The sequence below is a fragment of the Motacilla alba genome, chromosome 2 (assembly GCF_015832195.1).
Source record: "Motacilla alba alba isolate MOTALB_02 chromosome 2, Motacilla_alba_V1.0_pri, whole genome shotgun sequence".
Classification (NCBI taxonomy): Eukaryota; Metazoa; Chordata; class Aves; order Passeriformes; family Motacillidae; genus Motacilla; species Motacilla alba.
The window spans coordinates 90,047,603-90,061,332 of record NC_052017.1 but is presented as its reverse complement, the minus strand read 5'-3'; the positions used below and the strand labels follow the sequence as shown (position 1 = coordinate 90,061,332).

Sequence of the window (13,730 nt, the reverse complement as noted above, 5' to 3'; positions counted from 1 at the left end):
CTTCTGACCTTAATCTGTTTGTTGATGCGCTCCCTGTCAGTAAAATAGGGTGCTCTTCCTTCATGGTAGTATTGTGAAGACAGATTAATAAGTATTTGGGAAACACTAAAAAACTGTAACATTCAAGTTCTATAAAAACAACCAACCAACAAACATAACAAAAAAAACCCCCAACAAATAAAAAAAAAAAAAAAAGAAACAACTCACACTAAGAAGATAACTTTTATTTTTCAGTCTAGGGATTTGTTCTGGGGATGCAAATAAGGTCATATATTGAACAATGAGGATTAGTTAAAGTAAGCCTCTCATAATTCTTCCTGTGTATCAGTGAGGCATGAAAACGACAGTTTCTCCACCTTTTGTAAAAAACAACAAAAAACCCGCAGCAAAAACAAACAAACATAGCCAAAAAAAAACCAAGCACCCCTCATTCCCCCCTGCTAAAAAAGGGGATGTTTGCAAGAAAATAATGCAATTAGAAATCTTAGTGTAATAGACATACTGAGGCCAACTTTTGAATTCATAAAAACCTTTATTTCTGGCATCAAAGTATTTAATTTGCAATCTGATAGAAAGTTTCTCCACATATGTTTTCAACATGATTCTCTGCTACAGTTATATTTTGTAAAGCCTCCTTCTTTCCAATTCTCAGGACTGAGAAATTTCTTTTTTCTTAGGTACTATGCTATGTTTATGTATAACAGATGCCCAGGTAACAGCTCATTTTAAATAAAAGGAGGCCTAAAGGAGAATTGCACCAAACTGCTTATTAAATATTGTGTCAGACACAGCCACTGGCCCTTTTTTTTTCCCCTTAGAAATCCCCAGAAGGTTTTGCTACCGTCAGATTGGTAAAGTGCATTCCCTAGGATGAATTCCTCTGAAGCAGCACACATCCTTTATCTGTTAGGAAAAAAGGCATTATATTCTCATTTGGTGGTCTACATCAGACACCCTCTGTTTATTCCGTGTTGGCTAAAATATCAGTTCACAAGAATTGTAAAACCTGTTCTCTTAACTCGAAAATCAAATGTCACTTTCTTCCTGGCATGTTACCCAGTCATTTCAGTGCTTCAATCATGTGAATCCTTCAACCATATTTCTGCAAAAACACTGTCAAATATCTTCCCGCTAATGATCACTTCCAATTTCTCAGTTATTACTAAGTCTTCTCACAGCGTATGTACAATTAACATTTTTTTCTTTATGTATTTATATTTGCTCATCACAGAGTACCTAATTAATTAATTTCACATTTAAGCATCTGTACTAGTATGACTCCCTTGACCACTTTTTCTTCAGTTCCAAGTTAAGTATCTTCAGACCATGGATAAAGTCAAGAAACTCAGCAAACTGATTTTCCATTAGCACCAACAAATAAATTGCATCTGCTGCAAGTCCTCTCCAACTCTGGGAGATGGTTTGATGCTACACGAAATATATCATGCAACTCCTTAAGCCAGCAACTCACTTCCTGTATGTATTTTCCTGTATATTCATCTTCTTAATACTTTTGGAGAGATCACTGAGAAGGTCGTGCCCTGTTTTTTGTCCCCTTCCACATTTGCAAGTCCTGGAGCCATCCAATTCCAGTCAGTGCTGACTGGGACTGGTCTAATCAGGCTTTGTCTATTCATAAAAATATCAGTGAATAGTGGATAAAAAAGAAAACTAGTAATCTAGGCATAGTAATTTTAGTACTGCATGTACATGCAGAATGTTTTTCCTCTGTAAATGAGAAATATAGGAATACTGCAGTGCTATAATTTGAACTCGGCTATTGCTGTTGTGCCTCAACAGAACAGGGGGAAGCTCTCCTATCCATCTTTTCCCTCCCTCCCAAGGGCTTTCACACCTACCTCAGCTAACTTTCTAGACCAAAGTTCCATATTTGTTACAAGAGCATACAGCATTCTCAAACACTGCAAAAAAAAAAAAAACCTTGCACATTTGCAAGGGTATACACACTGTTCCTAACCCTACAGGCTCTCCAGACACTTTGATTGCTGTCTTTATATCAGGGTATCAAGACAAAGCTCAACTAACTTCAAGGTAATCTCTAAATCTAAAGGCCTTAAGAAAGGCAAATGAAGTTAAAAGAACATCAGTTTTTAAATTACCAACCAAGTACTATCACTGTGTAGGTCCCCATGTTTTCATAAATATGAAATAGGAGCACAGTCTCATCAGTCCTAGTGTTATCAACCAACATGAATTTCCCCTTGCAGGGCATCTTACCACTTCCTATAAATATAATAAAAATTGAACACAATTTCAAGTCTCTGTTTTCAGCAGAGCCAGCAAGAAATACTATTTCCAGTTCATGTTGACTGATGCATATACGATGATGACTGTTGTTCCCAGGTGTTTGTGCAAGCGCTAGTAATCCCCCAACACAATGGTTCAGACAAGGCCACATATACAGAGGTTTTAGTGGTTTATTTCTTAGAAGGAAGGTTCATGTACTGTCTTCTGTTGAAGTGAAAATCCAGTAAGTTTTAGCCCATGTTGAAGACAATTTTTAAATGAAAGGAAATTGGTAAGTCAATAAATGAAAAAAAGTCAAAATCACTACCTGATCATTTCAAATAAATATGATAATTAGGTACCTGACTGTAGTCTGGGTGGCTTTCTAAAAAAAACCAAAAACAAACAAACAAACAAACACCTCCCCCCCATAAATACAGGAATAAAAAGACTAAGAAATAAGCATTAATTTGTGACTGAAATCCTCCCATTTTTCCATTTCTATGAGACATCCAGCCCCATCTCTGATCCGGAGAAGTCAGAAGCCCACAGTCCATTCCTCAACAGGTAACCCTGACCTCCTGCAAAAGGACGTCTGGAGATGTCAAAAGAAGTCTGAAGATGTGCTTCATGACTCAGATGCTTGATGGAGTCCTTCACCCTCCAAACCTAAAGCCAGGCATTAATACAACTTCAGTGAGTTGAGAAGAAGAAAAGGCTGTCAAGGAATAAAAAATGGTTAAGTGGAGGGACTAAAAGGCCAGCACAGAGGGAGCAAGCTGGTGGCATTGCTAATGTTTGGTGTTTGCTTTTGAACTCAAGTGTGTTTGTCTAGCAAATATGCAAGCCAGGCTGGCAGTTTTGCTGGCATATGTGAAAACATCTCAGATGCAGGAAGCCAAAAACATCAATACTTCCCTCTAAACAAGGGCAAAGTGAAAAGATATATAGAAAATAATTTCCACTTACTAAGTTTCACTTGCATACCACCATCTGATGATGAAATCTTGAAATGCCAAAACTAAGAAAACCTCACTGAGAATGGAGGTGAGTGAGAGCTTTGGCTGTGATTCTAGTAGCTGGGCTTTTATCAGCTACTAACATTGTTCAATCAGCAGTCAAGAAGGCAAAGCAGAAATTAATAGAAAATCCTTGCTGTTCTCTCATGCAGCCACTCACTTTTGATTTGTGGCTTCACAAAGTATAAACCACTGTTACTACCAGGTGAACAGAAGCATTACTGAGTTCAGGAAACAGAACCTGAGACACCATAAAATGAAGCTGTCTTCTCCCAAGTGCTGCAGGGATCTGGGCCTAAGAGATCAGCAAAATGAAAACCACTGACCACAAGAAACAAAAATAGTGGATAAGACATTTCCCACTCTACTGAATCACAAAATATTTTATTAATTCTAACATCAGTTTCATCAGTCTAGCCCACAGAGACAAAATTTCAAAGGTGCTCACAAAAACCTTCTATCTACATGGGTAAGAAAGACCTTGGAAGAACATGTATACATGTATCTCCTACAGGCAGAAACCCTCCCCCCACACCCCAATCATATAAATAGGTATGCCAAAATGGCATGAGCTTATGGGGATTCATAGGAAAGGCTATACATTTTTTATGGAAAACATGAACAAAAGCAAATAAAAAAACTAAGAAACAAAACATATCAAACTAATCAAAACAGATGCCCAGAGTTCAGAGGGGAAAAAGGTTGATATGTTCATCCTTCTACACATAAGCATTCCTTCATCTGACAGGAAAAGAAACTCTTCTTATGAGCTGAAACTCTGCTAATCAACATGGTTATGCTGATGGTCAATGGCCAGACACATTGCCATACACACACTCTTTGTCTGATTGGGCAAGGCAGATCCTACACACCAGGGCACAAACCATCCTGTACTGCTGCAGATTACACTCCTGTTTTCAACAGGACCACATGCAGGGTCAACTCATCTAAAAGGAGCTCCCAGACAAAATGCAAGCTATACCTCAAAGACAACAATTTTTGTATTAATATTAGCTGAATTTCACAGAAATCAGTTGCAAAACCATTTAAAAAATATAATCGTTTTTACATGAATCATTTAAACACTTAAATGTTAAGATTCATTTTCTCTAACTGTAATTTTGAAATTTTTGCTAAAGAATTGTTGATAGGTCTTATCTTGAAAGTTTTATGCACATTGAAAATCCACATAATGTTAAAGTTGGTTGTGGATTCTAGGACACAACCACATAGCTGGGCCCACATGAATCAAAATAGCTTTTCCCAAAGCATCACCTTTAAATATTGCTGCCTTTTGCCTTTAAGAAAGATGAGAAAATCCCCATTTTACTCCCAAAGCGATCTTAAGCATGATTAGAAACTTGTCAAGTGCCATGAACATGTAAAATTGTCAGACCATTTAAGGTATAGTATTGTCAAGCATGTGCAATTTGTATGCAACTAGATTGTTATTTGTGCAAAAACATGCAGACATACTCTGCCTTTATGTGTAAATCCACTCTGTCTTTAGTGAGGGCTTTGTGGTAGTCACTTAGGGCAGAATATGGCCTACATTTATCTCGGTATTTAAAAGGCAAGAATAATTATTAACTACTATCTGTTAAAAGACCCAACTGCAGAATGTTTTAGTAGAAAAATAAACATTTTAAGTCATTGGCAGATTAATATTAGTGCAATTTTTTTGACTGCCTTACTTCCACACAGTAGATTAAAAAATGTCACTTGTGAAAAGAACCTAAGACACTTCAGAAGCAGTTTTGTAGCTGCCAAATAAAAAGGAGCAGATTTTGTGGCACTTTATGAAGCTCTCAATACTTAGTGCCTTCTAAAGCTCCAGGAAACGAGATCCAAGCCTTGTCAACTAATTACAGTTCTTTCCATACAAAAATATATCACTTATGAACTTTTCAAAACGCTGAGTAACTGCTGACTAGAAAGAGCACTTTTTTTTTTGTATTCAGCTATATTCTAGACAACAACTGGATCAACTTCTTTCTTTGAAGAACCATTTTTGGTAGTCCGAGTTGCTACAAGGTCGTAACAATGGTGCTGGGTTCCCATTGTAAGCGTTTGCCTCGGCTTGTAAGCACTTCTGGGTTTGTGGGTGAAGCAAGGTACCGTCCTACAAAAGGCAGAAATAAAGTTAGCTTTTCAGGTCTCAAAAATTGCAGACTTATCACTGTGTTTTAAAGTAACAGAAAACATTTAGAACAAATAAATATCGCCTGTATCCTTCCAATGGGGTTGTGCAGTAAAGCCTAACTTGAGGATGTCTGAAACTTTATCAAAAGATCCTGCTTTTGAACTTATGTAAACTGACATCAGCATTGCTTTAGAGTGACTCATGAAGTGGCATCTCAGCCTGTAAATGATGTGCTAACGTTTGCTTTAATTGCCTTTTGTTACCAGACCAGAATATGGCAGAAAAGAACTAAGCCAAGCACAAGCATTACCCAAATGTATAAATTTATTGCACATCTTGTAAGTAAAAGGTAAATATTGTTCATGAGGCATAAATGTTGGAAATATTTTAGCAAGAAATTTTCCTGTCTCTTCGTAGGGTACATTTTTGGTGGAGAAAGTAAAAATATTTAAGTGTGCCCCTTGCCTGCAGATGTGTGTGGAGTTCACTTGCTTTGCTGAAAGGCAGTACAGCTGCCTCAGAAGTGTAAGGTCTGACAGGCCTCCACAGTCAAATTCCCTAAAGAACACATTTTGAGACCTCAGGCGCTTTTTTTATGTTTATCTCCAGATCAAGTCTCTCATTCCAATCCAGGAGCACTGTCAGCTAGGACAGCGAGCTGCAAAAGGGCAGCATAGCCAGCCGTGGAGGACTGCCCTGCTCTGAGGCCATCCCCTTGGCCTGGGTGCCACTCCTACGTGCAAGCATTCCCAAGGTCCCTGGCAGCTTTGAAAGAAAAATGCCAGTGCCTTGTTTCTGTCCATAGCCCTGACTCCTGTGGAAGTCTGCTCCTTCCCTCACCAGGAATGTTGTACTTAATTGCATCCTGAGCCACAGCTCCTGATGCCCAGCAGCGTGTGCTTGCTCAGATTTGCTGATAGATTCAGCTGCAGAATTACTTTCTTGCTTCCATCACAATAATTCATACTTCACAGTGGATTCATCAGTATCCATCTCACTCATTTTTGACTCAGTGCCTGCAAGAACTCAATTCTTTCCAAGCTGCTGGGAAGGCTGTTCAAATCTTTGATTATGCTCCATCCATAAGGACAGCTGTCTGACACTACTATGCACAAAGCAAAAGAAATGTGGTGCTGACACCTCAGCCATCACTAGCCTTGAAAGGTGGAGACTGGTGGTTTTGATTTAGTGCAGCAGCAGAAAAGGAATTGGAGCAGGGCAGTACATTCAAATCACACACAGGCACAAAGTGATCATGAGAAAGAACATTTAAAGTAATTCCTAAAGTCTCAGATGATGAAATTAATGGTTAGGAATACAGTGGAAACAGATGCATTCCGTAATTTTTTTCAATTTTTTCATTTTCTCAATTTGAAAATTTCAGTTGTCTTGATTACTTCTTGAAGTGACTGAAGATCCTTCAATATACGTCATCTTAGGGATTAATGTATATGACTGAGCAATTTTGTTAAAAGATGACATTAAAAATGAAACATCATTTATAAAGCCGACCTTTAAAACATTTTTATCTAGTAATATCACTATGAGCTTCAGTCTGGACTAGATTTAGGGAACGGACAGTAACTTCCATCTTATTTTTTTAGAGTTTACTCTGCTACCTATCACTGGTGGTAGCATCGAAGTGTGACATTTGTCAGCCATGGAGCCTGTAGGGATTACATGTATTATGCAGACACATTATGTAAATATACCATTTTGATATATTATGTGACCTTTTCCATTAGCCAAATAACAACACTCCAGAACCTGACCAAGGCCATCATTTTTCATCCAGCTTATTTTCTCTCAGGCATCCAGGAGCTTCTTTACGGATTCAAAACTACTAAACACAAACTTTTCTAATATCATGTAGAGGCAGCTGCTTAAAAGCAGGAAAGAGCACAAAGTAATGGTGATGTGTGAAGAATTGGGGATATATGATAATATAAATATTGGGAAATAAGTCAATTAAAAGAGAGCAGAAGTAGGCCAGCCATATGACTGGCTGGGGAAGGGTTATATTGAAGCACCTAAGTCTCAGGAGAAGACAGTAGTGGTGACATGCAAGAATGTTCCCAACCTCCTTGATGTTATCAAGGGTGCTTTCCTTCCTCTAATCTTCCTGTTCTTTATGACTGGAATACTCTTTGCCTACTACCCTGTTTCTGTGCTCAGATATTAGAAGCCAAGCCAGCCTATTTCTCCCAGAGACCTGTGCCAGTGTTGTGGCCTGCACGATATGCATGCAGTAAGATAAAAATTTTAAAAATTCAATAATTCCCCTTCCACCCACTCCCAAAAAAAGCAAACCCAAACCCAATCAGGCACACTTACCTCTCTGAAAATAAACTTCTGGTTTTCAGGAACACTGTGGGCATTTTCTTGACACAAGTCCATCGTCAAGTAGTCAGTCCCTGAATCGACTGCTGCGCAGACTTCTGGCTGCCGCGTGTTGTAACGTATTTCATTGTGGGATGTGTACTCGAAAAACTACAAACCCAAGAGAAGAAACAAAGGACAGCAGTCATTCCATATGTACACAGAGAGTGTTTATAAAGAAGCATAAACTAAGATACTATAATTAGGTTCACGAATAAAGTTGCTGCTGCGAAGGGAAATTTTGCCAGAAATATTCAAGGGTCCTTAACTTCTACTGCTTACTATTTTAGAGAAAATCAATCTCATCACAGCACTGCTTTACTCTTGTAGCACTTAAATGTCCTGGAAAACAGTCATTCCAACATTAAAGAATTTCCAAAATTCAACTGCAACATTTACCTTTCACATTCTACACCCGCCTTAAAAATAGGATGGAAAACAGTTTCTGGCCTGACATTATGCCTTCTTAATTCACTCATCACAAAGTAATATTACTTTTAGCTAAGGAGCTGTTCACTGCATAGTTCAAATGCAGTTTGGTCCTGGTTCATTTCCAGTTATAATGGTCATTTCCAGCACTAACGATGCATGGGGATGAGTACTTTGTTCTATAAAGTTTTAAGATATTATTTGAAGCAAAACAGGTACAGCTGCTTTTAAACATGAAAAAAAAGCAACTTCCTTAAAGACAATTTACTATCTTTACTTGTTGCACGATATTCTACAGAAGTGTTATGAACATGCTCTGAAACTCCTGGCTTCTGTAGTAGTTATGGTTGAAGACTTCCTTAAAATTTTATACTTATCATGGACATTTGCCAACTTTTGGACTTCATTAAAGAGTGGCAGAGTTGGAGAGTTGTTTGTATTTAGCAAGCTTATAAAAAATTTAGATGACTATAGTGCACGGATGTGTGTTTAGATCTGATTTAGATTATACTCAATAAAGTATAGGAGAGTTTTATAAACATCAGAAAATTGCTTATTATCCATAGTACAGCTGCATTAGCAGAGACCAATAAAAGGATGAGGAGAGAAGGAATCCTCTTTTGGTTTCTTTCCTCCCTGGAGACTGTAAGGCTTTGTGAAGGGGGCTGTACTAATTCAGAAATGTACATACTTGAACTTACCACAAAAACATCCTTAACAACCACCAGGGTTAGTAACCTTGATGAGGAGTTGGAAATGGAGTTTCAGTATAAACAGGACTGTGCTATTACAAAATCTTCAGCCATCCATTTCCAAGTGTAAGAGCTCTGATCTGCACTACACTGATAATAGTTGTTTCATGAAATCTGCTCCTTCTAACATCACAATCAGGAATTTCTCTGTCAAGGTGGCTGTCACAGCCAAACACCAACCGATGCTGCCTGCTGCATCACCCTGTGGAGCCTCATGGCTTTTTTTTTCCCAGCAATGATGCAAGTGACTGACCCCTGCCCCAGCCCCCCTCACCCCAGAATTCACCTGTTTGCCCCACCATTCATTTGTGGTAAGCCACAAAGGGAAATGAGTGTTTTGAGAAAGCAACATCAGGTTGGAAGTCTCCCTGCTGACATCAGACCCTGGAGACCCTGATTTTCCCTTGAAACCTATTGCTAAGATCTGTTCCTACAATGTAGGAACATTTGTCTTATGCAAAAAAAAAAAAAATTATTTACATTTGTCTTATGCAAAAAAAAATCTCAGGCACAACAAAAGTAAATTGTGTGAATATTGGTCCTATTATTATTATTTACTCTATCAGGCAGCAGCTACTCCCTGGCCTTTAGGCTTTATTCCCAGGTTCAGTACCTGATTGACACATGGAAAACCCACTACACTGGGCACCACAGTGAGCTACAGGGACATGCATTTTAATCCCATGGCTTGTGAATAAAGAAAAAGCCTCAGTTCTGCTCAGTTGTGTGTGGATGGACACTTTTTACAGCTGCCACTTTCACAAAGCCATATTTAGAGCCTTGCTCGTTAGGGGATTTATTAGATATAATGACTCTTTAGCAATTTGTATTATAAGTGAAAGCCTGCAAGCTGCTGACTGTACCAGATGCGCCAAGAATAAATGGAGCAGCTTCTAGACCAGAGCACTTCTTACTACTGACATCTTTCCTGAATGGTCGCTCAATCTGTACCAGATTCCAAAAAAGAGCAAGTAAAATGGTTTATTTCTGGATAACTTTAAGGAATGGGGTTATAGTACTAACAACTAAGCACTCCTGCCTTGTTGCCCAATGAACATAATCAGTTCATTGTCCTACACTGCTTCAAACTGAATAAATACTTCAGGCTTTGGGATTTTCCAAGCTCTAGTAATACAGGAAATAAATATCTTCCTCCTCAAAAGGTAAAGTGCTTTTTAGTTCTCTTTTCTTGCATTCTGTCAGCAGAAGGGAAGCATTTTCAAACTGATCCATGGCCCAGTAACTAGTATCCTTACTGCATTTCTTTCCATCTGAGAATCAGTAGATTCCCTTAAGTGCTATTGGCAAACTTGATGAGGCCTTTTACCCAGTGTCTCTGGCTTCTGGACAATCTACAGGATACGTCTCAGCTGCATCAGTGTCTCTCTGGTACTGGGGCCAGCAGCAGATTTTGGCTACCTCACTGGACCCTGAAACACACTGTCATCCTTCTCTGTGCTTGGCTACTGTTGTTTTGCATGCAGGAAAAGGTTTGCACTTGACAGGTAGAACCAGCAGAGGGGTTACCAGGTCTGATACTCTTTTTTGCTGAAAACCCAAGGGCTTTGCTAACTTCTTTGTTTCCCTCTCACTGTTTATGTCAAATATATCAGCTCCAAATGAGAATTCTGGGAAGAACACTGTCAGTCAGTGTGTTCCCATCCTCTTATCACATGAGGTTGATTTCTTGCCATCACACATTGGTGCCTTCTGTACTGCTTCCCAGCCATACCCAGAAGGGCAAAGGGTTTTACTGGTGTTGAGTTTCAAAGCCTTTCATTCTCCTCTGTGGGGCAGATACTTCCACATAAAACACAAGCAGCCTGAGGTACAAGCAATCAGCAGCCAGTGTTTTGTGCATTTCCTGCCTCTCTTCCATATACACTCAGTTCTTAATACTGCAGTGCTATCCTCACTTTCTTGTGATAAGAATCAAGCTAATTAAAAAAACAAAAACAAAAACAAACAAACAAAAAACAACAACAAAAAAAACCCAAACCCAAAACCAGTTAGTTTTCTTACACTCACACAAAAGGAGTAAAAGAAACCCTCTCAATTAGACCATGGATTCAAGAAAGAACAGCAACAAACTACCAGGAACTTCAGTTTTCTGAGAGTGGCTTTATTCACTGGGATGTAAAACAGGAGCAGGTGCTGGACCTTATAAATAACCAAGAGCACAGCGCTCTCTCCTCTCAGCACAGTGCACACAGACATTCAGAGATCACCAAGTGGAGACTTGTTGCCAGTGAAGAGTTCTGCAGTTGTCCCCTACATAAATAGCCACCTGCCTGTGGTGTGGGACAGGGAATGGGAGCAAAGCTTGGAATCAGGGCTTGCTGCTAAAACTCTATATAGGTAATGAGTGGAGTGATGAGAACAAACTCACAGAGAAAAGGCAGGAAGAGTTTGGGATTAGGATGGCAGATTTCCTTCCATGGGGCCAAAGAGAATTTAAGGGCTACCTGCTGTCAGTAAACATCTCTGAGACACTGTGGTTGTTGCTACTAGAGGATGACCAAACCTTGTCATGATCATTTCATCAGCAGACAGCAACGGACATAAACGTGGAAGATTTGACATTTGACTGTTTTGATCCTGACAGTGTCACCTGCCAAAGAATTCACACCATGAGGAGCAGCCTGCTACCTTTTCAGACTGTCAATAAGGTGGTAGGATGGGAAAGAAAGGAGAGAAATGTCCTGCTGGTAGGTTTCACAGCTATTTGCGAGCCAGAAAAAAGAGCTGCAAGTCCAGCAACCCCAACTTCATTTCCCACCTCACTTGTGTTTCTACATCTTGTCTTATTTTAGTCTTCCTCTGTTCCCCCACCCACAACTCTTCCTGCTGACCACTTGTTCTCTTGCAATTACTTATTACCCCTACTCATGCCCCCCTTTACCAGCTGGTATCTCAGCTCCCACACTGAGTCACTCTGGCCCTTTCCACTAAAATGTTCTCCAATGACTCTGCTTGGTTCACTCCCTGTCCTACTCTTTCCTGTATCACACATGCCCTGCTCATCACCTGTTGCTCAACCTCTGTCACAAACTACTTTGTTACCTTGGCCCTTTATCCCTGGCTCCTGCCAGCCCTCCCACGCCTTTTTGCCCATTTCACTAATCTTGTTTTACCCATTTCCTGTGTTTGGCCTTCCCTCCTCAGGCTCTGCAGTTCTTTTGAGTCATCTCATATTTTCCTTTATTGGTTTAGATTGCAGTCAGATGGTTTCTCCATTTCTCCTTCCTCCCGCTGCTTGGGTGCCAGCAGAGGGAGCGGTTTGCACAGTTCCCAGAGTGTCGCTGCTTTCAGCGGCAGGTATACGGATGCACCACGCCATCAGCAGAGATGGAAGAGCATTAATACCCAGTGATGTGATATCTTGCAGTAAATTCAGTTCATCTCTTAGCGCTAGCTAAACAAAGGATAACTGTAAAAACATTATCTCATGAGGATTCGTCTCTGAATTGTACTTCTCTTTTGCTTTCACCTTTTATCTTATTTCTTTATTCTTTCTTGGGGAAAGGGATAAAATTTAAGCTAACTCTTTTTGCTCAGGGAATGCAAAAATAATGCAACTCCTCTCCTCTCTGTAATCTGCAATGCAAGGAAAAATAAATCTATAAATACCTATGGCATGTTAGCATGTAATCCTATACATTAAATGCTTCTAAATCTACAAAAGCTATCAATGTTACTTATAAGAAAGTGACTTGACTGGGTTATCTGATTATTAACTTCTCTATAGATCTATAGATGTATTCTTAACTTCTGCAAGTATTTGAACTGAGGGAGTAAACAGGGTGAGGTGGGGCTTAGCATAATTGGCATACATCTGTCAGTATTGAGATCCTTTGTCTTTTGTGGTACAAGATTCTCCCCCTGCCTTCCCCTGCATCTTTGCCTTAAGGACAGAAATATTACAAAACTTAAGACATAAACCAGACATGAATAATACAAAATAATAAATAATACTAAATAATAGTTATAATCCTTTAGGCAATAAACTTGCTATCAGCAACAAATCTATTTCCTTTTAAGATCTGAGGTACATTGCTTTTTCTTTCCCCTTTCTCATGTAAAGTGCAATTTATATTAGAAATTTTCCCCCAATACAGATTTGTTTTACACTCCTCGAGCTTTTATGGTTTTTTTTTTTAAAGCAGAGTTCAGAAGGATAGCAGATACACTGCTTAACTGTCACATGTCTGGTTTCTTTCCAAACTTTGTTTTCCCTTTTTTCCTTTTCCCAAACAATCTTAACTGAATGTTTGGATTAATTTCATTTAAAAAGGACCTAAACAGTCCAGCCACCCAAGCTGTCACAGAGTTATGTACAAGAGGTCTCATAAGACCTTTGGTACTCAGCACTGATGGGACCATATCTCAAGTACTGTGTTTACTCTAATCTGGGTTAGAAGCCAAAAATCAAGATAGATAGGCAAGTACGTGCCCCACATCAAGCTTCAATTCTGGAAGGTGGTCACTCAAGACTATGCAAAAACAGCCATTCTAGCTTAGCACACAGTGCCCCACAACACTTTCACCATGGCATTATGCAGAGGGGCTTATCAAAACTAACAACTGCTGCACACAGTTTCAGTCAACATGGAGAAAGAAAACAGCATTTTCAACTTCAGAAGTTAAAAACAAGATAGCAAGAAAGACAGCGTTAAAGAGAACCCCTGCTCTCCTGGACTGTAGAGCCCAAGCAAGGAGGACATTTCTGTAGAGGGACAGGAGAAGATGTGGTCTAAAACC

At 39.4% G+C, this 13,730-nt stretch overlaps 1 protein-coding gene across 4 annotated transcripts in view; it reads right to left on the bottom strand.

Moving 5' to 3' along the window:
* Positions 1-3,634: 3,634 nt before the first annotated feature.
* The window catches only part of GALNT12 (polypeptide N-acetylgalactosaminyltransferase 12), a 47,063-nt gene continuing 36,967 nt past the window's right edge, over positions 3,635-13,730 (bottom strand). Inside the window, exons 9-10 of one of the 4 annotated variants that reach the window (XM_038126989.1) lie at positions 7,744-7,899; positions 3,635-5,388 (exon numbers count right to left, since the gene is read on the bottom strand). In XM_038126989.1, the coding sequence (XP_037982917.1) occupies positions 5,251-5,388; positions 7,744-7,899 (294 nt within the window). In that variant the 3' untranslated portion in view covers positions 3,635-5,250. Of the gene's footprint in view, positions 5,389-7,743; positions 7,900-12,103; positions 12,400-12,431; positions 12,567-13,730 lie in introns of those variants that run through there. The other 3 variants (XR_005255697.1, XM_038126992.1, XM_038126991.1) reach the window with 3 other exon arrangements.